Source organism: Rhinatrema bivittatum, chromosome 5, assembly GCF_901001135.1.
Source record: "Rhinatrema bivittatum chromosome 5, aRhiBiv1.1, whole genome shotgun sequence".
NCBI classification, from domain to species: domain Eukaryota; kingdom Metazoa; phylum Chordata; class Amphibia; order Gymnophiona; family Rhinatrematidae; genus Rhinatrema; species Rhinatrema bivittatum.
Window position 1 is genome coordinate 117,205,413 of NC_042619.1, and position 25,923 is coordinate 117,231,335.

The 25,923-nt window shown below is 45.4% G+C and overlaps 1 protein-coding gene across 2 annotated transcripts in view; it reads left to right on the forward strand.

Moving 5' to 3' along the window:
- The window catches only part of ATP7B (ATPase copper transporting beta), a 225,428-nt gene that overhangs the window by 134,423 nt on the left and 65,082 nt on the right, over nucleotides 1-25,923 (forward strand). For both annotated transcript variants that reach the window (XM_029602798.1, XM_029602797.1), the window contains 5 exons: nucleotides 8,019-8,182; nucleotides 10,560-10,721; nucleotides 13,573-13,649; nucleotides 14,618-14,792; nucleotides 25,577-25,810. In XM_029602798.1, coding sequence (XP_029458658.1) covers nucleotides 8,019-8,182; nucleotides 10,560-10,721; nucleotides 13,573-13,649; nucleotides 14,618-14,792; nucleotides 25,577-25,810 — 812 coding nt within the window. The remainder of the gene's footprint in view (nucleotides 1-8,018; nucleotides 8,183-10,559; nucleotides 10,722-13,572; nucleotides 13,650-14,617; nucleotides 14,793-25,576; nucleotides 25,811-25,923) is intronic.

The following is a 25,923-nucleotide window of genomic DNA, read 5'->3' on the forward strand; positions in this document are numbered from 1 at the left end:
TATGCCTTCCTCAGTGACTTGTAATCCAGTTTTCTTGCATGACCATAATTCTCTCCCCCACTTATCTCAAGGTCTGGATGCTTAAATAACTGTAATATCACCATTTTGAACCAATGTGTTTAGAGACAGTAATGTTGACCTATGAGTGAATCTTCTTATTCTCTTGTTGAGAATAGAAGGTTACCTGATGTCACTGACTTTTAAAAAAAAAAGAAAAAGAAAAACAGTAGTGTATAAAAAAGCATTTATAAAATGTATGTAAAATCTGTAGTGAGCGGATATCAATTTTTCATAAACTGTATTAGTATTTTGTTGTAGAAAGATGCTAAGAGCGGGCTGTCTAATGCATGCAAGATGAAAATCCTATCTTAGATTTTACATTTTGCATGAAATTAAAACACTTCTGCAGCTATACATTATTTAATTTTTTGGAGGCCTGGCAGTTGCCTCCACCTCATTTGGAAATGAGATTCAGTGCCATGAGCTCTCATTCACAACTACCCAGGGCGCTCTGGTCATTTTCTAACCACCTGTCATTTACAAAATACAATCAGTGCAGAACACCATGGCAGGGAAGAGGAATAGCCTAGTGGTTAGAGCAGTGGACTATGAACCAGTCGACCAGGGTTCAAGTCCTGCTGTCATTCCTTGTGACCTTGGGCAAGTCACTTTACCCTCCATTGCCTCAGGTACAAAAAAACTTAGATTGTAAGCCCTCTGGGGATAGAGAAATACCTACAGTACCTGAATGTAAACCGGTGTGATATCTCAATTGAGATCAAATGTCGGTATATATAAAAAAATAATAATAAATAAATAAGTATTATACTGGGGAAATCTCCCCTCTTGAAAGAACTATACCAGCACCCCATCTGGGCATGCAGTAAGTTTAAGCATTTAACTTTGATGTTTAAAAGCTTTAAAAGGGCTTAAATTGCTTCTTCTCTATACATATGCATTATTGTCTGATGGTATTTAACTTATCTTACATCTTCTGTTTCTTAACTTGCTTCTTATCTGTATGTATGAATTGTTCACTGTGCAGAATGTACCATACTCTCAATCCTCCTCAGTGTGCGTAATCCATGTGCACAATGTATCTTACTTCTACATAATCCATCTTTGACCTTACCCAAAGAAAAGGTGGAATGTCAAATGCATATAAATCAGTGACATAACCATGGGTAGGTCTGGGCGGGCCGTGGCCCGTCCATTTTAGGCTCAGGCCCACTCAATCAGCGCTGCCTAGCAGCCCGAGAAGAAATATCTTGCAGCAGGGCTGCCATGGACCCCATCCCGCAGTGGGCCAGAGATGAGAAATGATGTAACAGGGCTGCCACAGACCCACATACCCTGGTGGCCCAAGAGGACTAGGCCTTACAGCAAGAAGAGTGTAGGAATAGCCTAGTGGTTAGAACAGTGGGCTATGACCCACAGAAACCAGGGTTCAAATCCCACTGTCACTCCTTGTGATCTTGCCTCAGGTACAAAATTAGATTGTAAGCCCTGTAGGGATAGGGAAATACCTATAGTACCTGAATGTAATCTGTGGAAAAGCAGAATATAAAAATGTAAATTAAGGAGAAGAGTATGAGAAGAGAGGGGTAGGCCCTGATAGTGTGTGTGTGGGAATGGGAGCTTGCATATGAGAGAGCTACTGGAAGCCTGTGTATGTGTGAGAAAGCCTGTAAGGGAGATAGCAGATGAGAGGGTGTGTCAGAAGAAGCCCGTAAGCAAGGATATGAGAGCTTGTTTGTGCATGTGAGTAAGAGTGCCTGGTGTAACTATCTGAGGGAGTATGTTAGAGTGTCTGTGTGTGCATGTATATGAAAGATCATGTGAGCTTTTAAGTGTATGTGTGAAGGAGCCTGTGAGAGAGAGCATGTGAGAGCCTGTATGCATGTGTGAGGGAGGAAGAGGACAGGAGGAGACAAAGAAACAGAAAGAAAAGACAGAGAAGGGGAAAGTAAAAAAAAAGAGATCCAGACAAATCCATTAGAAAAAATAAGTTCATACAACAAAGGTAAAAACAGAAAAATTTATTTTGAATTTTTAGGGATTGGAATATGCCATCTTTGGGAATGTGCGTTTCTTATGGATTTGTATTTGTATTTGTATTTTTCTCCTCAGTATTCCACTGTTCACAATCTGGTCTTGTCTGCATGTTTCTGTTTCTAATTTGTAGTCCCTTAGTCAGAGCTGGTGCTACAATTACTATGCTGTCCCCTCCTCATTCTGTTTTTTGGGGTTTTTTTAGAACGCTTAATCTGTATTCTTTTTCCAGTGAGGGCATGCAAGGGCATTAGGCACCCTAAGTGAATCTAACAGCTTTAAGCCCAGCCCCAACCCCACCACAGACCCCTACAAACACAATTTAAAATTATGTATTTATAATAAAAGATTTTATATGAAAAAAGACACTTAAAGTACAGTCGTTTGAAGTAATAATACCACAACAGCATGTCTATTATATTTACATGCACTGCTATGGTGCCAACAAGAAAACCCTGCAAAAAAAGCCAAAATGACACTTGGAACATATTTATTTATTTATTTATTTATTTATTTATTTAGATTGTTATATTGTATGGTATTAGGACTATTATAACACATTAACAGGCCGATGCAATAAATTGCGCGGTAAAATGGACGCTCGTATTGAGCATCCATTCTCTTATATTCGCACATCTACCTCTCCTGGGTGCCTGATGCTTTATTTATTTACTTTGCTATTCAAAAATGCCTGCTGCCTGACAGAAACCTCCATGAGTGAGATAACCAAATGTGTCCTGAACAATACTCCCCTGCTATTAAGCCCCTATAATCCGGTTATGTTTTCCTTTAATGTGTCTGTCTTCGAAGTGCATCCACCCTTTGTCCCTGAATATTTACCTAGTTTACTACCTGTATGTATGCCTACCTCTGTATCTAATCATTTATTTATTTCAAACCTGTACACCGTTGTGAACTAATGATTCTTACATGGAATGATGGTATATAAAGCACTTAAATAAATACATAGTATTTCAATATATACAAAGAATTTATCTTTGCATGGAAATATATGGACAAAAATATGGAGGTACAATTAAGAATAAGAAATAATAAGACAATTGTTCCATATCATTGTCCAAAAATATAGTTTACAGCAAATAAGGAGTCAGAAAATAAAAGGGAGAAATACAAAAGCAATATGAAGAAACTGACATAACATGATATCAGACTGATATTATTCTATGCCCATCATACACTAGATTATCTCAGGAGAAGCGGTTAAAGGCTTCTTAGAATCCAGGAATGCTCTTAATTGCTCAGGAGCAAAGAAAATGAAACAATCATTATTAAACTTAATATAACATTTGCAAGGATAGTGGAGGGAAAAAGAGCATCCTATTGAGATTGCCTCTTGTCTAAAAGCAAGAAAAGCCCTTCATTTTTCTTGAGTTACGTATGCTAAAGCAGGAAAAACATGTACCGATTGACCATAGAATAAAGTAGACAAATTCCTGAAATAAGTACACATAATCTTACTCACATCAAGTGATAAAACAAAAGACAATACTAAAGTTGAATGTTCAAGAATTTCAGATGAACTTTCAAGAAAATTGGTTAAGTTTGGAAAAGCAGAGTCTGCAGAGAAGGTGAATTAAGAAAAAACAATTTGGGGCAGATTTTCAAAGAGTTACGCGCGTAAATCCAGGAGGATTTACATGCGTAGGGGGGTTACGCTTGCCGGGCCTATTTTCAAAAGGCCCAGTGGCGCACGTAAAGCCCCGGGACGCGTGTAAGTCCCGGGGCTTGAAAAAATGGGCGGGGCAGTCCAGGTTGGGGCGGGGCATGTCGGAAGGCCGCTGGGCTGGGGGATTGCGAGCTGGCAGTTGGCCAGCATGCGTAACTTCTACAACAAAAATAGGGGGGGGGGGTTTGGGCTGGGGGGCAGGACATGTATGGGAAGGGAGGGAACAGAGGAAGGCAGTGTGGCTCGGCGCACGCAAGTTGCACAATTGTGCACACCGTCGTGCGCGCCAATCCTGGATTTTATAACATGTGCGCATTTGCGCGCTCCGGGTAGCGCACAGAAATGTAGGCCGCGCGCGTATGTTTTAAAATCCGGCCTTTTATTAATAGAAGGCAATTGGTCTGACTGAATCTTAAGTATTTCCAAGAAGTACCTTTTAAGGGTAATATCAGGGATTTCCCCTAAAACCTTAGGAAAATTTAGGAATCGTAAGTTCAAATGTCTAGTTTGGTTCTCAAGTTGTTCAATCCTTCTAGATAATATATTACGATCCTTCAATGTAGCAGACTGAAAATCTTGAATATCCTTAATCTCACTCTCAATCTTTGAGACTTTATTATTCAGGAAATCAAATTGACTATCATATTTATCCCCCATCCGCTCAAATTTAGTAGACAAAATATCTATTTTTGAGGAACAGGCACTCAGGGATTTTCCAAAGCCTGCCATCAATTCCCATAGGGAGTCTAGTGTAACAACTGTCGAGCGAACAGGGACAACAAGAGTCTCGCTGTTAATTGGTAGCAATTCTCCATGAGAAGACTCCACGGCCACAACTAGACCCAATCCACCAGGGATAGGGGAAATTAAAACTGAAACCGGAGAAAAAGAAGAGATCTCATCTTGATGCTTCCCGGAGGCAGCACCACATCCTGCAAGCCTGTCAATAGCGCCTCAGCAGCCCCCTCCAATGTGGTCGCTCCTGCTTATAATCGTGGGGCTTCCCGAAGGGAAAGGATGATAAGCCAGTGATAAACAGCAATCCAAAGAGCTCAGGAAACCTCCTTCGCAGACTCCTGCCATGCTTCCTCACTACAGGTGCCATTGGGATCTTCAGCATCTTGTACAATCGGAGAGGTGATGAAAGACATAATCAGCTGTTGACCAGCAGGGTAAGGAATTTCGGGGGGATAAACGCTCACCCTCCCCTTTCTCTTAGAAGGCATAAACTCCAAGAAATCAGATTCTGTGTATAACAATGGAAAAACAGAACTACTATTCCTCATAAAACAAATAAAATCAAGAAACATAAAGCAACAATTAAAATAGTAAAACCATACTAATAAAATATTTTAAAACTACTGACAAATAGAATAACTTCTATTCATTAAAATCTTATACATTTTTTAAAATTTCCCAAATACCATAAAATATTTCAAAACAGCACATATATCAAGTAACACGCAATAATTACAGCTAATAAGGATTTTTTTTAAAAGCCTCTGCTGTCTATTCCTGGGAAATCTTGATTTCCAATCACCCTGAGATTATCGAGGATTAGGCAGGTGCACAAACTTTATCCTCTCTCTCTTATTGTTATAATTAGTGAGGTTTGGGTGGACCCTTGGACACTGTGGCAGCTGACCACGCCCTTGGGGGGAAGTCTCGTGAGGGGCCACAGGTCAGGCTCAGCTCAGGACACACAAACACGGAGATTGATCTTTTATTAGACAATGTGGTGGAGCCACCAGAGGTAGCAGTAGTAAGCAGCTGAAGTAGCCCGGCTGGGCTAGTATCCCTCAGGCACTGGAACAGCGACTCCTCCAGTAGCAGTGCTGTAGTGGAAAGAACTGAGAATAATGAGTACAGTGGAATATGCACAAAGCCCCAGTATGGAGAACCCCAGAATAGGGAGAGCAGGCCCTCACGGAGCGAGTACCTGATCCCTGAGAGCTGAGAGGCTTAAAGGTAATGTACTCACACAGCGGTTCCACGTAGGAGATGGCACTAGGGCTGGAACGGAGGCAGGCCCTCGAGGAGCGAGTACCTGGTTTCAGGGAACAGCTCTGAGGTGAAAATGGTAGTACTCACTGGTGTTGAAGATAGCAAATCCTTCCAGGCAGAAGAGAAGGTAGGAGCAGGCAGCGAGTGAGGGAACATGGGCCCTCGAGGAGTGAGTACCGGTTTCCTGATAGCGACCTGAAAAGCAAGTGAGGCCCCCGAGGAGCAGGTTCCCCATTAGCGTTAAGAGTCCAATGAAGATTGGAGAGGCAGGGTAGCTAACTCAAAGGCTAGCAAACAACGTAGGCTTTAAATATCCGGGCAGCGTGACATCACAGGTGGACGCTCCTGAGGTTCACGCCAAGTAGGAAATAAGAGTGAGGGCTGCGCGTGCCCTAAGGTACCAGCGAAGCATGGCGGGAGGCAGCGCCCAAGCCGGTCTGGGGATGCTGGAGAGGACGGCAGGCAGATGCCGCGGCAGCCAGGCATCCATCCACAGCAAGAGGAGGAGCAAAGAAAGAAAGATAGGTGGAGTGAAGCCATCGGGAAGGGACAGTTGCAACACATATACAATCTCGCAGGAGATTGGAAGTCCTGGTTCTCACAAAAAAACATAAATTTCCTTTCTACTCAATATAAAATTGTGACAGATCTTCCGAATATCCTTGCAACTAAGTCAGCCTGATACTGAATGTATGCAGATACTATTCTAAATACTGTCCTTCTAGCTATAAATAAACCAAAATGTCAGGAAATACTTGAAACTCACACTCTTTTCTTTCACTACAAAATAACAAACTACTGCTTTCTCAGCACTGTTATATAATTACTATTCCAGACTATGGCTATGAAGAACCCTCTCATCTATCTGCAACTGTTCTTTCTTTTGTGGTATCAGCCATATGGCTGGGGTAGGAGTCTCACCTCATTGCTATGTCCTTCTGTCTTTTCCTCACTCTGCCTGTCTGACTGTACACAAAAGACAACCTTTCTTTTATACCTAATTTAAAAAGTTCATTGGCAATCAATCTCCTGCTTCTTATTGGCTCTGGTCTTGGATTACACCCCCACAAGTTCTGATTCCAAGAACTGCCATTGGTCCATTCAACTCAAAATTTTCTTTCTAAGGAAATATCCATTTAATCCTAGCAATTGTAGCCAGGTCCACTTGGTGTCACTGCAGTTCAGGGGATAATATACCACTGCCTTCCAGTCATGGCAAAACCCCCCCCCCCTCCCCCCTCCTTGTAGTGGAGCCAGAGGGTAATTTAACATTTGCATAGGTGAGAAGGACTTCTGTAAACTTCAAAGGAAAGAATTTGCATTGGCCCCTCTCTGTCTCGACCAACAAAAGATACAACCAAGTAATTCACATCACCATTTGCCTTTATGATTCTCCCCTTTACAATTTAATTCACCTTTGCTAGTCAGAGCAAGAACAATATCTTAAGCTTCTTGTTTACAATTATACATGGGGATTGGAGAAGACTGGGAACTGCTGCGCCCCCACCCCCCTTAGCCCGGCGCCCATGGGGCATTGCACCCCCCCCTCCCTCAGTATGCCACTCGGTGGGGGGGGGGGTTGGTCTAATCAGCATTATGCATTTCTTCAGTTTTTAACTCAGACAGAGCCTACTCTGGTGCAGTTCAGTGGGTAGCAAAACTGTAGCATAAGAGAAGACAGAGTAGTAATGAAAGCTGAGACACCAAAGCTGCAATTGCTGGAAGCCACTCTCCTTTAATTGCGATTATATCTCCCAATTAGGGACTTGGGCATTGTGGCAGCAATCCCCAGACAAAGGCTCAATGAAAATGTATCCTTGAGGGGGTGGATAGGTGCTATTGTTGAGAGGTGCTGGGAGCTGACCAATTAATGGGCTTCTGTGCAGGAGCAGGCAATCAAAGCTATAACTTCCTGGGGCAGAATTTAATATCAAGAGGTTTTTATAGGAAAAGTAACACATTTCCCTCACAGATAATGGAGGGTTTGCATAGCACCCTGGAGCCTATTTCAATATTTCGTAGCCACTGCCTTGGTCAACATTGGTAAAATACCATGCTTTATGAACAATGCAATATGCAGCACCTACTCTAGACTACTCCGGAGAAAGCTGAATGAGACAGACAGTCTTTATTTGGGCTAATAATTATGCTACAGCTGTAATAACGTTTAAGTCATTTTCATTGCTTATTCAATGTAATATGTTTCTGTCATAGAACTAGTTCTTGGATTATGGCTAATTTCTTTTCAGATGTAACCCTCCGATTACCATTGCAGGTATAATTTCGGTGCTGGTTGCACTGATGGCGGGAAAGGCAGAAGTCAAGTACAACCCAGACAGTATTCAGCCACTTGAAATAGCCCAGCTGATTGAAAACCTGGGCTTTGGGGCGACCATCTTGGAAGACTACACAGCCTCAGATGGCAACATAGAGCTCATCGTGAGTACAGAACATGCAAAATAACTTTAACTCTTCAGGTGCCATGGCCCTGTAAACAAAACATTTAAACACTGATGTCTCTGCAACTCTTTGTCCCCTTGCTGGAAAACCATGAGTTTTATTTTCCAAGTACAGTATGGCATTTATTTATAGGCTCTGTAGTTTCAGTGATAGCTGCTGCGCGCGTAAATCCGGCCGGATTTACGCGCGCAGCGCCCTCCCGAGCCGGCCTGCCTATTTTGCATAGGCCACCGGCGCGTGCAGAACCCCAGGACGCGCGTAAGTCCCGGGACTTTCTAAAAGGGGCGTGTCGGGGGCGCGTCTAAAATGACGCGGCGTTTCGGGGACGTGACGCGGCGTTGCGGGGGCGGGCCCGGGGGCGTGGTCGAGGCCTCCGGACCAGCCCCCGGGTCGGGTAATGGCGCGCCAGCAGCCCGCTGGCGCACGCAGATTTACATCTACTTTTAGCAGGCGTAAATCGTGGAACAAAGGTAAGGGGGAGTTTAGATAGGGCCGGGGGGGTGGGTTAGGTAGGGGAAGGGAGGGGAAGGTGGGGGGAGGGCGAAGGAAAGTTCCCTCCGAGGCCGCTCCGAAATCATACTCTTCACCAGTCCTCTATCTTTCTTAAACCTCTCCTTACTTTTTTTTTTTTACTACCTCTAGAGCAGGGGTCAGGAACCTTTTTTGCTGAGAGAGCCATAAACGCCACATATTTTAAAATGTAATTCCATGAGAGCCATACAATATGTTTAAAACTAAATACAAGTAAATGTGTGCATTTTATGTAAGATCACACTTTTAAAGTACAATAAGTCTCTGAAAATATTACACCAGGCTTTAAGACACCAATACATCTCCTATTAGGAAAACGGACCAAGTCAGGCTGCTATAGAGTCCTACACAGAAATGACACGCCAGCAGAAAACCTCACCTGAATCACGTGCTGTCCCTCACCTAACATAGAATAAAGAGACCAAAACGCATAACTAGAAGCATGCAGAAAAAACTGAATTGGAAACTGCAACAAGCCAGAGTCTCTGTATGCAGTGTAACAAAGGAAAAAAGAAACATCACCCATCCTTATAAAACAAATCAAGAAATATAAAATCATCAGCAGTAAAACTGTACTAACAAAATGAACATATTTCGAAACAGCTGATGAGTGGAATATCCAATAATTAAAAACTCATATAAAACATTTCCAGATACCAACAAAATATTTCAAAATAGCAGACACAAAGACCCAGTAATGAAAAATAATAAGGATACAAAAATGTTTTTGCTCTGCATACCTGGGAACGTTTGATATCCAGGTGTCCTGAGATTGTTCTGAATTAGCAGGAGGTGGGGTGGTTTGCTTGGAACTTTCTCCTCTCTCAGTCACATACCAGCGCTCTCTCTCACACTGGCTCTCAATGACACACCTATACACACATGCTCTCAGTACTCACATATACACATGTTTTTTCTCTCTCACTTATATAGGCTCTTAATTACACATTTACACACATGCTGTCTATCTTTTCACGCTTACACACACACACAGGCTTTCAATCACATAAATACATGCTGTCTTTTTCTCTCACACACAGACTCTCATTCACATGCTTACAAACATGTCCTCTCTTTCTCTCATTTACACACAGGCTCTCAATCACATACTCACATGCTCCCTCACCTAAATCAGCTGGGAGGAGGCTGCTGCTGCCGCGGGTTCCCGGGGTGGGGGTGGGGGAGAGAGAGTGAACCCCCACCCGGGAACCCTCAGCAGCAGCAGCCTCCTCCCAACGCTAACCTCTTCGTTTTCAGCCCTCGCGGAGGCGGAGTCCCATCGGCCGCGGGTGAACCTCTTCATTTTCCTCCGAGCCGCACTGCAGTCTTCTTTTCTTCGGGCCGATACCGAGCGCACTAGCGTGGCCTCTTCTTGCCGCGCACGCACCCGATATTCTCCACTTCCTCTTCCGGGCCGCGGGGGGGGGGGGGGGCGGGAAGAAGAGAGCACGCCGGTGCCGCTGACTCCAGCTATCCTGCCGCATTCCACCCAGGCTTAATGGGCGGAAGAGGACCGGGGAGCAGCTGGGTCAGCGGGAAAGTGTGGCGACACTTGTCTGCGAGCCAGATGCAGCCCTCAAAAGAGCCATATCTGGCTCGCGAGCCATGGGTTCCCGACCCCTGCTCTAGAGTGTCTCATGAATAATATAAAGCTTTGAAAAGAAGCAGGTTAGTAATTTGGCTAGAAACCATCACCATCCAAAAACCCCTGCCTTCTGTAGCTCTCCTGCTAGTTAAAATATCATGTTCTTCTATGGTTACTGGCTACATAGCAAAAGAATACAAAAAAGATGTATTATTAATAGACTTCAGTCTTCTCCTTCAGATTACTGGGATGACTTGTGCTTCCTGTGTTCACAACATTGAATGCAGACTGATGAGGACCAATGGTGTCTTATATGCATCTGTAGCACTTGCCACCTGCAAAGCTCATCTCAAATTTGATCCTGAAGTTGTTGGCCCTCGGGACATCATAGGAATTATTGAAGTAAGTGATGGAAATAAATGGGATAAATGTAAGATACGATGGGTTACATATTCAAAAGCCATTTAGATGGATAACGGGAAAGTTATCCATCTAAATGGCTTGGCCACATTTTTTTTTTAAATGCTTACCCGGCTAAATTCTAGCTAGATTCAGCTAGAATTTAACCGGGTAAGTTGGCAATGTTCCTGAGGCGGGAGGTGGGTGTTCCGGGGAGGAGAGGAATTAGCCAGTTAAGTTAATCGGCTATCTCCGATATTTGGAGTTGGCTGGTTAACTTAACCGGCTAACTGTAGATGTGCCATAGAGCAGATCTAAAGTTAGCCAGATACCACATATTCGGCTAACTGTAACTTAGCCGGGTATATTCAGGGGTGCAGCTGTGCCACTGAATATCCCGATTAAGTTAGCTGGATATGGGTATCCGGCTAATGTAACTAGCCACTTAGAGGCTGAATATTTACCCCTATGTAATTAATGAATAATCCTGCAAAGGCAGTATCTGTCAGCCTCCCAATGAGGGGATGGAGAGAGTCCCAACCTAGGGTTAGTATACATTGGCAACTTTTGGCTGCTGGTTAGGACACTTGGGTAAACTAAAAGGGGGGTGTTGCAAGTATTGGCTGGACTTCAATATTCCAGAAAGTTAAGCAGTTTATTAAGCCATTCACAGAAGAATACAAAACCCACAAATGTATGTGACCCTGAGACTGAATCGAAACAAACATTCCCCAATGCGCATTTTACCATCCACCTGCTCTGTAATACACTTGTGGGTAGACTTCAGAGGGAGTTAGGGTCAGCCTTCTTTACCTGGGAACCAAGAAAACCATGAGTTAGAAAGAGGGGAAGTCCAAAGCCATGAACAAGTAAAGGGCTGACATAGTATAGCTCTGGCCTGAGCCATCGGCATGATGATGTGCCATTCTGGACCAAGTTCCTGTGGGGTTGACTGCCTAAAGTGAGGAGGAGACTGGCAGACACAAAATAAAGAAAACGGAGTGCGCTATGTAAATAAGACTTGGGTTTAAATTCAGGACCATAATGCTGTTGGCAAGAAATTATAGTCTTATATGGGAATTGGGCACACACAGAACAGTGAAGCTATCAAAGTCATAATAAAGGAAGATCCAAAAGGCTGCAGAGCATGATAAGTGTGTTTGTTCAGTGATCATCTTGTTCCCGGCTCCCGCAGTCAGTTGCCTGTGCTTAAACATAGAATGGGAGGTTTTTTGTTCACCCATCATTTAGCTAATATGGTTTGTCTTGTGCATACCATGTACATGTACAGTACCATTGTTTTAAATGTTATGACTTACTGAGGATGCCTTTCATATAGGGTTTCAATAATACATGATATCACCTCCTATTTAGGTTTTCAAGCCTTCAATGAATGTGTTGATACCGATCAACATTTACAGCAAGTGTATCAAATCATGAATTAATCTATATGAATCCAATTTAAGCTAGACAAAACAATTTTTTTTTAAAAAACAAAGAAAAATTTTGAGGAAAGAAGAGGAAGGTTTCATATAATTTCAATTATCACCACATCCAATGATGTTTGTAATTCTAATCATAAACTGACCTCCTCCCTCCAATATTTTTTGTATATTTATATTTAAGCGTGAAATGTATTAAACGCTTTAAACATTCCTTACATTTATCCACGTCCTGTTGACGAGTTATTATTATTATTGTCTATGTAATATTTAATTTGTATTATTTATATTTATATGTTATATGTTATATGTTACTCATATGTTAAGAAACGCTGTTTAATGTAACGCCTTTATTGCGACAGTTTTGTTCTATGTAAACCGACCTGATTCGATACTTGTATTGAGAATGTCGGTATATAAAAATCCGAAATAAATAAATAAATAAATAAAATATCCTTTTATTCATATAAATGTGATATTTAAAATCATTTGTTGTATTGAATCAAAAATATCTTATGATTATGGCAATAACCATTCACTGCCTTAAACTATAGTTCAAACCCTTGTTCCAAAGACGCCGAACTCATCCAAAAATGCCGACAATATCTTCAATTATTCGCCAAAGGTTGGTCACGATAAATCAACTCCCTGTTTTGGATCGCAGATCCTTTGTCAGGGGGTAAACCAGTATTTCCTAGTCGTTGGTGTAGTCCAGCGTTTTACCAGAGTTAGCACTTCACCCAGGTCAACCCAAACAGTGCTGACCAGGTTTGGTTTTGCCACATTTCATGCGTGGGGTTGGCAAGTCTGATTTCCGTAAGAAAGGTGGGACTACATCTCCATACATTAAATAGGGCAGAACCAGGATTGGATCAGAGTAAGAACATTATTGCTTTGTCTGTTTAAAAGAAAACATCAGTTCCACAGTGTGCCTTTCTCATTAGCCAATGCACATGTTTGTATTATGCAGTTCATCATTTTCTGAAAATCTAGTGTTTTAAGTGTGAATGTCGCTCTCCACTGAAAACTTGATCCACTCTCACCAAGCAGATGAACATTAATAATAAAAAAATAATAATAATAATCAGTAATCCCCACTGGAAAAGCCATTTTCTATCAATTCATGTCCTCTTTAGAGGAACAAAGACAAAGATCTTCAACCAGACAGGGTATTAACAATCAGTGCCTTTTCCGTATTTTCAGGGGGTTACATCCATGTCATGTTCTCAAAAACAAACGGTTGACACTTGTATTCCAATCAGTATAACAAGGCAGTGTTAGGAGTTTAATGCCTTGTGTTCTTGCCATTTAGACTGCATGGCATCTGAGTGAACATCTTGTGTATCTTATCTCTGTATTATGAGCAAACTCTAAGCACATTACTCTACTTTGTCCTCTTCTTTTAATCAAAGGGGCTTGGTTTTCAAGCTGCCTTAGCCAAAAGAGATTCATCCGTTCATAACTTGGACCACAAAGAGGAAATCAAACAGTGAGTATGATTTGTCACTAAGCTCATTTCTTCAGCAGAAAGGAAATAACCTTGTCATATCAGATGCAAACTGGGACCATGATAAGCAGAGAATGGTAGTAACTCAGATCACTCCTTAGTCCATCCACATTTAGCTGGCTTAGCGGGATCGCGGGATCATATGAAATAGAACAAATTTCTCCATAAAGATGCTGCTGTGTTTGAAGATGGGAGGATTTGTTTACTAAGGCATGGTAATATGCATTATTTACCACAGCTCCCAGTGGGCCTGATTTTAAAAAGCATTTACAAGCTTAAAGTTGGCTTTTACATGTGTAAATGCACTTTATCCATGTACGTGGTCTTTTCAAAATTGCTACAATATATGCTATTGAATTGTCATTAGGATATTTACATATAAGTGCGCTTTTTGCACGTGAATGGCTTTTTAAAATTGCTCAAATAATATGTTACATTTACATGTGTGACTCCTTCTTCTAAAATTACCTCCATTATTTCTATTACCTCCTATTACCTTCTATTACCTCCATTATTTCTATTTTTATACAGTCATATTCCTAATATTTATGTATTTATTGACCATTACTAAGTTATTGTTCTGATTCAATTTTTTACTGTTATACTGTTATGGATTTAAATGTAACTGGTTTGTTATAATGTAAACCGGAGTGAAGGCAATGTCTGCTATACCTCGGTATATAAACGAATGCTAAATAAATAAAAAAATAAAATACTGGGGCCTAGTCACTAATAATGTGCATTAGACCCAGTGAAATGTTTGTTGCGTTTTGGTTTTCAGTTTTATCCACAGAGAATATTTCATTGTAATAGGCCACTGAATAACAACTTAGTAGAAGAATGTGAGTGCTCTGTAACTTGCAGACTTGAGCCTAATGTGCATGCACTAAGAAGTGGCATTGAGCAGACCAGCTGTGTAAAATTACTGTCTTGTTTCATTTGGTTTCCAGATGGAGGAAATCTTTTCTGTGCAGTCTGTTATTTGGTATCCCTGTCATAGCTTTAATGATTTACATGTTAATCACCAATGGCCAAGACCATCAATCTATGATGCTGGAGAAGAACATTATTCCAGGGTTATCTATATTAAATCTTATCTTCTTCATTCTCTGTACCTTGGTCCAGGTAAGGATATCCTGATGGAGGTATCTGTTTTCTCATGTTCATTTTTCTTCAGTTGGTTTATTTTAGTTTTCATTTATTTGGTTAATAAGGCACTGTCGAGGTGGTGAAGTCAGAAAGGGACAGTAGTTTGGGAGCTCCAATTTGTTTCACTTCTGGGCATAGGCATAATCTGGGCCATTAACCCTTCATTCTGGTTTATGTTTATGAAATATGCCCTTGAAGCCCTCATCAATTTAATTGTGCCAATGGGGAAAAAAATCCTTAATTTGATAAGACCTTCAGAAGGGGGGTAAATTTTCTCAGTGGACCTATCTGCGGTGACCTGTATAATTTGGACCAAACAGAAAAGAAGCCCAATTTCAAACACAAAATACACACAAGTTGACTTTGAAAATCGGGCTGCTATGAGTCTAAATCGATGTATGTTTACTTTACTCATTGCAAAATGGGACATAAAGTTATGTGTGTGAAATGCATGCTTTTTATGTGCATAATATTTTGAAAACTTGGGCTATGTGTGTAAGTCTTTAATGTATCCTCAGAATGGCCCCCTTTAATGTGTGGGTTAATTTATGTGTGTAATGAAAGCTATTTGTATATTTTTAGGCAGCTGAAAATATGCATTGAGTATATGGTCAATCTATGTGCGTAACTAGTTTTCCACACCTAAGTCCCAACTAAGCTTTTAAAAATGTACCCCTCAGTGAATAAGATTCTTAGTAAAGTTGAAGTCAATATTTAATCCAGTGCTTCCGAACCCCCAAGACACATCTACATCATTAAAAATGTTGTACGGAACACTGACCTCTATAGGTCAGGCAATGTGGACATGGAGAGGACTCGAATGGTCAAAAAAAGAGCTAGGGAAGCACTGAAAGCACAACCAGTCTCTCTTTCAGATTTTAAAACAAAAGAGGGGCGGGGAGCGGCCAAACATGAACCCATCACAATGGATTAGTTCCCTTTGTACACAAGTGCTGGAAAAGGGAGAAGTAGGTATGAGGAGGGCAGCCAGCTCAGTTAATTACCTTGGCTGCTGCCCGTGGCCTCCACTGCTGCTGCTCCAGCACTCAGAGGGACCGATGCAATAAAGTGCGCCCACTCTAGCACTCAGGTTTACACATGGTTGGACATGCGTTTTGGACATGCTGGACTAGCACCTGATGCAATAGAGAAATTAGCATGTCCAAAATGTGCAACCAAACAAATGTGTAGCCAATAGCACTCAACACATGTAAATTCCACGTAGATGAGACTAATAGCTATTACCCTCCCCATGCAAAAAATCACTGGGTGCCCAACATACACTTTGTAACATGGCAAAATTAACTCTAGCCCTGGAAGTGACGTTAAGTCAATCTGCAAGTCAAGGTCTCATGAGAAATTAAAAAATACTGTCCTCTGTGATTTCTCCTACTTATTATCGATGTGACACTTAAATGTACTGCTTGCGGTGTTGAAAAATAAATGTATATCAGCTTGATTTTAAAATAAAATTCTTCTGGACGCACAATTTAGACTCCCATAGCAAGGGGCGCTTAGCTACGGGCATCTTAAGCAACCTCAGCAAAAATGGCCAGAAGAAGTGGGGTAAAAATATATGCTCATATTGCGCGCCTGTTGCAATTGTGGGAGCTCGATGCAGTCGAGTGCTTGGGATACACAAATCTCCCCTAGTGCGTTCTTTTTTACGCAGTCCCTCATTTAAATACTGCATTGGGCGCCAAGGGGATGAGGCTGCACGCATGTTAGGAAAATGGGTGCTCAATATCAGCACCAGTTTTCAATGGGGTAGATTTTCAGACGAGCGCGAACAGCCTACTTTTGTTTGCGCTCCAGGCGCAAACAAAAGTACGCTGGATTTTAGTAGATACGCGCGTAGTCGCGCGTATCGGCTAAAATCCTGGATCGGCGCGCGCAAGGCTATCGATTTCGTATAGCCTGCGCGCGCCGAGCCGCGCAGCCTACCCCCGTTCCCTCCTAGGCCGCTCCGAAATCGGAGCGGCCTAGAAGGGAACTTTCCTTTGCCCTCCCCTCACCTTCCCCTCCCTTCCCCTACCTAACCCACCCGCCCGGCCCTGTCTAAACCCCTATCCTACCTTTGTCGGGGGATTTACGCCTCCCAGAGGGAGGCGTAAATCCCCGCGCGCCAGCGGGCCTCCTGCGCGCCGGGCCGCGACCTGGGGGCGGGTTCGGAGGGCGGGCCACGCCCCCGGGCCGTAGCCACGCCCCCGTACCCGCCCCCAAAACGCTGCCGACACGCCCCCGCAACGCCGCGCGCTCCGGCCCCGCCCCCCGACATGCCTCCCGACACGCCCACTCCGAAAACCCCGGGACTTACGCGAGTCCCGGGGTTCTGCGCGCGCCGGTGAGCCTATGTAAAATAGGCTCACCGGCGCGCAGGGCCCTGCTCGCCTAAATCCGCCCGGTTTTGGGCGGATTTAGGCGAGCAGGGCTCTGAAAATCCGCCCCAATGTGTGTTTTATTGCATCGGCCATGTGTTTTATTGCATCGGCCCATTCATCCAGCGCTCAGTGCATGCTCTCCCTGTCTCAGTCAGTCTGGCGCTAAGACAGAGGCTCAAAGAAAGGCTGTAAGAACTCAAAGCTCAGGGTGTGTGGGGGGGGGGGGGCAAGATCTGCAAAACAGAACCCACAGATCACTGAAAATGGCCTACTAAACTTTTTAGCTGACACTGGATTATTTGTCCACAGGTCCACATTACAGCATTGCTTTCATAACAATGATCTGCATGGGAGAGTTCTCAGAAACCTTGATACTTTAGACAATGACTTTTGTAATGAGGTCATAGAAAATGTTTCCTTCCGAAAGCTATCGCATGCAGATCACTGTTGTATAATCAATACTGTTCTGTGGACCTGTAGATAACTACTCTGTTACGGTTACCAGACGGATATAGTGGAACCACAGTTTAGACCGCTTACCTAGTGTAGTAGTATTCGGAACGCTGGGGATCAGTGCAGGCACCGGACGGCAGTCCGGGTCAGGACAGGCGGTAAGCAGAGTAATCCAAGGCACAGTCCGGGTCGAGGCAGGCAGCGAGCAATCAGAACCACAGCAAATAATCCAACAGGGCAGGCAGCAGGCAGAATATCCAAGGCACAGTCCGGGTCGAGGCAGGCAGCGAGCAATCAGAACCACAGCAGATAATCCAACAGGGCAGGCAGCAGGCAGAATATCCAAGGCACAGTCCGGGTCGAGGCAGGCAGCGAGCAATCAGAACCACAGCAAATAATCCAACAGGGCAGGCAGCAGGCAGAATATCCAAGGCACAGTCCGGGTCGAGTCAGGCAGCGAGCAATCAGAACCACAGCAGATAATCCAACAGGGCAGGCAGCAGGCAGAATATCCAAGGCACAGTCTGGGTCTAGTCAGGAAGCGAGCAAAACAATATCCAGCGAAAGCTCAAAGACAATCGTGGCCGAAGCAGGAAACAGGAGAACTGCACTCCTTTAAATAGTTCAAATTTCCCGCGCAAAGGGACTCCGTCGGCGTCTGACGTCAGGGGGCGTGGCCAGGATCCGAATCGCGTGGGACTCCCCTCGCCGTCGCGTGATTTCAGCAAAGCCAAAATGGAGGATCCCCCCAGCACTATCGAACCCGCGCTGCCGATGTCGCGGAAGCTGCCCGAGTGCGCCCTGGACCCCGAACGGACCCTGCCTCGCGCCGTGCTGCTCCGGATCGCGTGAGTGCCGTAACAGTACCCCCCCCGCAAGCCCCCCCCCTCCGCCCCGGAGGACCAGGCTTGGAGGGATAACGACGATGAAAGGCCCGGAGTAACCGAGGGGCCCGGATATTACCAGAAGGCTCCCACGTGTTTTCTTCCGGGCCAAAGTTCTTCCAAGAGAGGAGGTATTGGAGCCGCCCTCGCACACGTCGGGAATCCAAGATAGCTTGAACTTCGTAGCGATCATCCTCAGGCAGAACCGGGAGCGTGGGCTTTTGCAGACGATGAGGCCAGGACAGTACGTCAGGTTTCAAGAGGGAGACATGGAATGCGTTATGAATCCGCAAAGAGGAAGGGAGACAAAGTTGATAAGTAACTGGGTTAAGCCGCCGCTGGACGGGGAAGGGTCCAATGAAACGCGGAGCAAACTTAGCAGAAGGTAATCGCAAGCGAAGGTGACGAGTACTCAACCAGACGAGGTCCCCACACCGGAGGGCAGGAGCCGGAGACCGCTGCTTGTCCGCCCGGCGCTTCATGGCAGCGGCGTGTTTAGTCAACAAGGCATGAGTTGTAGTCCATAACCGGGACATGGAGGCGACGGTAGTGTTGACTGCCGGACAATTCGAGGATGGACGAACAGGCAAAGGGAAGTTCGGATGCCGGCCATACACCAGGAAGAACGGAGAACAACCAGAAGCATGATGGACAAGGTTGTTATGGGAAATCTCAGCCCAAACCAACAGGGAAGCCCAATCGTCCTGTCGTTGATTCACGTAGGCCCGGAGAAACGCCTTCACCGATTGATTAGTCCTCTCCGTAAGTCCATTGGATTGAGGATGATAGGCGGAGGAAAACGCAAGTTTTACCCGTAGAAGTTTACAAAGATTAGTCCAGAACTGCGCCATGAACTGGACACCCCGGTCGGAGACAATATCGAGAGGGAGTCCATGGAGGCGAAAGACATGGTGCAAGAAAAGACGAGCCAGTTCAGGAGCGGAGGGCAACCCAGGAAGAGGAATGAAATGCGCCATCCGGGAAAAACGATCCACCACCACCCAGATGACAGTATTCCCTGCGGAGGGAGGAAGATCAGTAATAAAGTCCGTGGCAATATGGGTCCACGGAGCCGAGGGAGGAGGGAGCAGCTGTAACAACCCAAAAGGTCTCCGGCGAGGCGTCTTCTGGGCCGCACATACGGGGCAAGAGTCCACGAAATTCTTGACGTCCCTCCCCCAGGTAGGCCACCAGTAATGCCGAGAAAGGAGTTCCTTGGTGCGAGCAACCCCAGGGTGTCCCGCCAGATGTGCAGAGTGGGACCAGCGAAGAACCCGTAAGCGGAGACGTTTGGGAACGACAGTCTTCCCTATAGGGACCGTGAATGCGGCAGCCACCTGGATCCTGGCGGGGTCGATGAGAAAGCGAGGAGGGTCGGGAGCATCAAGAGAGTCAAAGCTCCGGGAGAGAGCGTCCGCGCGGACATTCTTTAGGGCAGGCCGAAAGCGGACCAGAAAAAAAAACCGGCTAAAAAAAAGTGCCCATCGGGCTTGCCGGGGATTCAAACGCTGGGCAGTAGCCAAATATTCGAGATTTTTATGGTCCGTATAGACAGTGATCACGTGGCGAGCTCCCTCTAAAAGGTGTCGCCATTCTTCAAAGGCTAATTTTATAGCCAAGAGTTCACGATCACCGATGGTGTAATTACGTTCCGCAGGCGTAAATTTTTTGGAAAAAAATGCACATGTTACCCACTGGTCCTCTGCTGATCATTGGAGAAGCACTGCCCCTACTCCCACGGCAGAGGTGTCTACCTCGAGAGTAAAAGGCCGTGCCGGGTCTGGACGGCGGAGACAGAGATCGGTGGTGAACTCCTCCTTCAAACGATGAAAGGCCAATACCGCCTCCTCTGGCCAGGGCTGCATAGAGACACCTTTCTTCGTAAGCGCTGTGAGGGGTGCCACTAAAGTGGAGAAATGGGGAATAAACTGCCTGTAGTAATTGGAAAAGCCCAAAAACCTTTGTAAGGCTTTCAATCCCACCGGTTGAGGCCAGTTGAGGATGGCGTTGAGCTTGGCAGGGTCCATGGACAACCCCCTGTTGGAGACAATGTATCCGAGAAACGGTAACTGCGGCTGATGAAAGACACACTTCTCTAGTTTGGCGAACAGACGATGGTCACGGAGACGTTGGAGGACTTGGCGGACGTGGAGCACATGTTGAGACAAGGAGTGGGAAAAGATCAGAATATCGTCCAAGTATACTATTACATGGGAATAAAGAAGGTCACGGAAGATGTCATTAATCATGTCCTGAAATACCGCGGGGGCATTACAAAGCCCGAAGGGCATCACGCAATATTCATAATGACCATCATGGGTATTAAACGCGGTCTTCCATTCGTCCCCCTCCCGAATTCTGATCAAGTTATAGGCCCCTCGTAAGTCCAATTTGGTAAAGATTTGTGCCCCCTTAATGCGGTCGAATAATTCCGAAATGAGAGGAATGGGGTACTTGTTTTTCCTGGTGATAGAATTAAGACCACGGTAGTCGATGCAAGGTCTTAAAGACCCATCCTTCTTTTTAACAAAAAAAAATCCGGCTCCAGCCGGGGAGGTAGAGGGTCGTATAAAGCCGCGCTCCAAGTTCTCAGCAATATACTGGCGGAGAGCCAGTGATTCAGGTTCCGATAGGGAGTAGGTGCGTCCCTTGGGTGGAATCTTTCCAGGTAGGATTTCAATGGAGCAATCATATTTGCAGTGAGGTGGTAAAGATTCTGCGTATTGCTTGTTGAAAACGTCCTGAAAATCCTTATAGGAATGTGGTATTCCATTAACAAGTTGCGTAGATTGCAGTGGAATTTCTGGAAACTTCTTGAGGCAGTGTTGAAAGCAAAATGGACTCCATTTCGCAAGGTCTAGAGACGCCCAATCTATGTGAGGCTGATGAAGGCGTAACCAAGGTAATCCTAGGATTATCTGATTAACAGATGACGGGAGTACTAATAGTTGAATGCTCTCCTGGTGGAGGAGACCGGTACGTAGCAGCACGGGTCTGGTAATCTGGGTGATATGCATTCCCACTGCTCGTCCCGAGACAGAAGTTACCGACAGTGGAGTGGGCAAGGACTCCACCGGGATCTGATATTTCTGTACCAGAAGTTCCTGGATGAAGTTGCCAGCCGCCCCTGAGTCTATGAAGGCCTGCAGATGCAATGGTTCGTTGTTTAAACAAATGGTTGTAGGTAATAATAATTGTGGAGAGGGAGTGGTGGAACCCAGGGAGGCCTCTCCTACCCGACCTAGGTCCGGGAGTTTCCCGGTTTGTTAGAGCACTTGTTGAGGAAATGTCCGGCTCCTGCACAATACAAACAAAGGTTCTTGGCCCGTCTTCGATTGCGTTCCTCGGGAGTCAGACGAACCCGATCAATCTGCATTGGATCATCTGTATCTGTAGACGTCTGGCCAGATGCTGGAACAACCATCGGTTGCTGAAATGTTGGAGCCAAACGAAAATTTCTCCGAGTGGCGGCTCGCTCTCTAGTTCTCTCCTGGAAACGTAAGTCCAATCGAATGGCGAGTCGAATCAAACCCTCCAAGGTCTCTGGAGGATCTCTACCTGCCATCTGATCTTTAATATTCTCCGCCAGGCCTTGACGGAAGATGGCAGTCAGACTTTCCTCGCCCCAAGCAAATTCAGTGGCTAAGGTGCGGAAATGAACGGCGTATTCCCCAACGGTTCGGGAGCCTTGCTTTAACTGAAGGATATCATTAGCCGCAGAGGACGAGCGTCCTGGCTCATCGAATATCAGGCGAAATTCTTTAAGGAACCGATCTAAAGAATTGAGGATAGGATCATCTCGTTCCCATAGAGGGGAAGCCCAGGCTAAGGCCGGACCCTCTAACAAGGAGAGGATAAAAGTAGTCCTTGTCTTATCGTTGGGAAACGAGGCAGGTTGCAGAGAGAAATGCATTCTGCACTGATTAATAAATCCTCGACACAATGCCGCAGTTCCATTGAAACGAGGCGGTGGTGGCACCCTGACAGGGGTAGGGGTCACCACTGCGCTAGGTGCGGGTCCCGTTGGTAGGTGGGCTAAGGCATCCATACGTGCGACCAGTCGGTCCAGGACCCCTGTAACTTGATCCAGGACCCCCTGCTGTTGTTAGATTTTATTAGCCATTCCAGGAATGGCTTGTAAGGCGGTCAAATCCACCGGCTCCATGGCTTCGGCCAACTGTTACGGTTACCAGACGGATATAGTGGAACCACAGTTTAGACCGCTTACCTAGTGTAGTAGTATTCGGAACGCTGGGGATCAGTGCAGGCACCGGATGGCAGTCCGGGTCAGGACAGGCGGTAAGCAGAGTAATCCAAGGCACAGTCCGGGTCGAGGCAGGCAGCGAGCAATCAGAACCACAGCAAATAATCCAACAGGGCAGGCAGCAGGCAGAATATCCAAGGCACAGTCCGGGTCGAGGCAGGCAGCGAGCAATCAGAACCACAGCAGATAATCCAACAGGGCAGGCAGCAGGCAGAATATCCAAGGCACAGTCCGGGTCGAGTCAGGCAGCGAGCAATCAGAACCACAGCAGATAATCCAACAGGGCAGGCAGCAGGCAGAATATCCAAGGCACAGTCCGGGTCTAGTCAGGAAGCGAGCAAAACAATATCCAGCGAAAGCTCAAAGACAATCGTGGCCGAAGCAGGAAACAGGAGAACTGCACTCCTTTAAATAGTTCAAATTTCCCGCGCAAAGGGACTCCGTCGGCGTCTGACGTCAGGGGGCGTGGCCAGGATCCGAATCGCGCGGGACTCCCCTCGCCGTCGCGTGATTTCAGCAAAGCCAAAATGGAGGATCCCCCCAGCACTATCGAACCCGCGCTGCCGATGTCGCGGAAGCTGCCCGAGTGCGCCCTGGACCCCGAACGGACCCTGCCTCGCGCCTGCTGCTCCGGATCGCGTGAGTGCCGTAACATACTCTAGTTTCAGCAGGTCATTTGCAGTGATCTGTGAGTACTGTTATGCAGATCTTTCAGATCATGCCTCAAATTCAATAGTTCCATGTAACTTTTATTTCTTAATAATGTTTCTGATAATTGAAATTGCTTGCTGGAAGTATTTAGAAATTATTTTATAGCCTTTCCCTGCTTTGTAAGAGTGAATTGTCTTCATTTTCAAATGCTCAGACACATGCTGGTTATTGGAGGCCATGACTGTTGAAAGTAGAGTGAACAAAAATAACTACCGTATTTTTCGCTCCATAAGACGCACCTGACCATAAGACGCACCTAGGATTCAGAGGGGGGAAAAAAAAAAAATTTGTGCTAAACCGGCTCTGCGTCTGGGCGTCTTATGGAGCAAATTAGGGGAGTGCATAGCTTTTTTTTTTTCTCCCCATTTTGTTTTCGGGTCTAGGGAGGGCCATTTCGGTCCACTCCCCAGATCAGAAAACTTTTCTTTCTCTGGGAACCCCATCCCAACCCTTTAAATTAACAACCCCCACCCTCCTGACCCCCCCAAGACCTGCCGACTTAATTTACCGCAACCCCCCACCCTCCTGACCCCCCCAAGACCTGCCGACTTAATTTACCGCAACCCCCACCCTCCTGACCCCCAAGACCTGCCGACTTAATTTACCGCAACCCTCCTGACCCCCCCCACAAGACCTGCCGACTTAATTTACCGCAACCCTCCTGACCCCCCCCCCAAGACCTGCCGACTTAATTTACCGCAACCCCCCACCCTCCTGACCCCCCCAAGACCTGCCAAACGTCCCTGGTGGTCCAGCGGGGGTCCAGGAGCGGTCCGGGAATGATCTCCTGGGCGTGGGCCGTCGGCTGCCAGTAATCAAAATGGCGCCGACGGCCCATTGCCCTCACTATGTCACTGAGACCAACCAATAGCAGCGGTCGGTCCCAGTGACATAGTGAGGGCAAAGGGCCGTCGGCGCCATTTTGATTACTGGCAGCCGACGGCCCCACACCCAGGAGATCGTTCTCGGACCCCCGCTGGACCACCAGGGACGTTTGGCAGGTCTTGGGGGGGGGGTGCGGTAACTTAAGTCGGCAGGTCTTGGGGGGGGTCAGGAGGGTTGCGGTAAACTAAGTCGGCAGGTCTTGGGGGGGTCAGGAGGGTGGGGGTTGCGGTAAATTAAGTCGGCAGGTCTTGGGGGAGTCAGGAGGGTGGGGGGTTGTTAGATTTTTGTGTTGTTTTTTTTTATATTCGCTCCATAAGACGCACATACATTTTCCCCCCCACTTTTGGGGGGAAAAAAGTGTGTCTTATGGAGCGAAAAATACGGTACTTGAGAAGTTAGAAGGGTTAGAGTATTTGTTCAACCTTAAAACTGTCTTCACCTGACTAATTAAAGGCCTAATGAGGCAACCAACTTTTTGGTGACAAGCAAGGGAAAACAAGCTGATCGGTGAAAAAATAGCCTTTATTGGAAAAAGCCCGACTCTGGCCGAGTTTCGCTCCCACAGGAGCTGCCTTAGGGGCTATTGTTAATGGGTGTCTTCAATGTGATTGAGCATACATCAAAATCATTTGATCCAGGCTGGGCAACTTGGTGTAGTAAACATATGTATTCTGCAAAACTGGTGCGATGAAATCCTTATGTAGCCGTGGTAAGGACTCACTGCATGTGTGTTCAAAAATTACTCTATGTTCCTTGTTCACACATGATGGGAACATATATTGAATGTGTGCAAATTATGCTCTGGCACATCTTTGAGTAAAAAAACTTTTGCACATTTCATAATCACTGTTTATTATTTTCAGACAGTTAAAATCAACAAATAAAGAATAAATTTTGCATTAAAAATGGCAAAAGAATGGTATAATGTAGAGGTTGTATTTAAAACATACAGTTTGACCAAGGATACCTAAACATTTGCATACAAATGTAAATAACAGATTGACTGCAATTCAAAAATACAAATTAGTTACGATTCACACAAAACAATTCCTAAATTATTCAAAACTAAAATAATTAAATGGATACTCTCTTACTATTCAAGTAGAATGAAAGAACTGAACATTTAAAATAGTTTTTTCCTAATGCTAACTACCATGTCTTTTTATCTCTTTTTATTGATAGTTTCTTGGAGGATGGTATTTTTATGTTCAAGCCTATAAATCACTGAAGCACAGAGCGGCCAACATGGACGTGCTGATTGTCCTGGCCACCACTATCGCTTACATTTACTCTGTGGTGATTCTGATCGTGGCCATGATTGAAAAGGCCGAGCAAAGCCCAGTCCTGTTCTTCGACACGCCTCCTATGCTCTTTATGTTCATCGCTCTGGGGAGATGGTTGGAACACATAGCCAAGGTGAAGAGTGAACTGCATATTATGGACTAGATCAGGGGTCAGGAACCTTTTTTGGATGGGACTCATCCTCCACGAGGGCTGAAAATGAAGAGGTTAGCGTTGGGAGGAGGCTG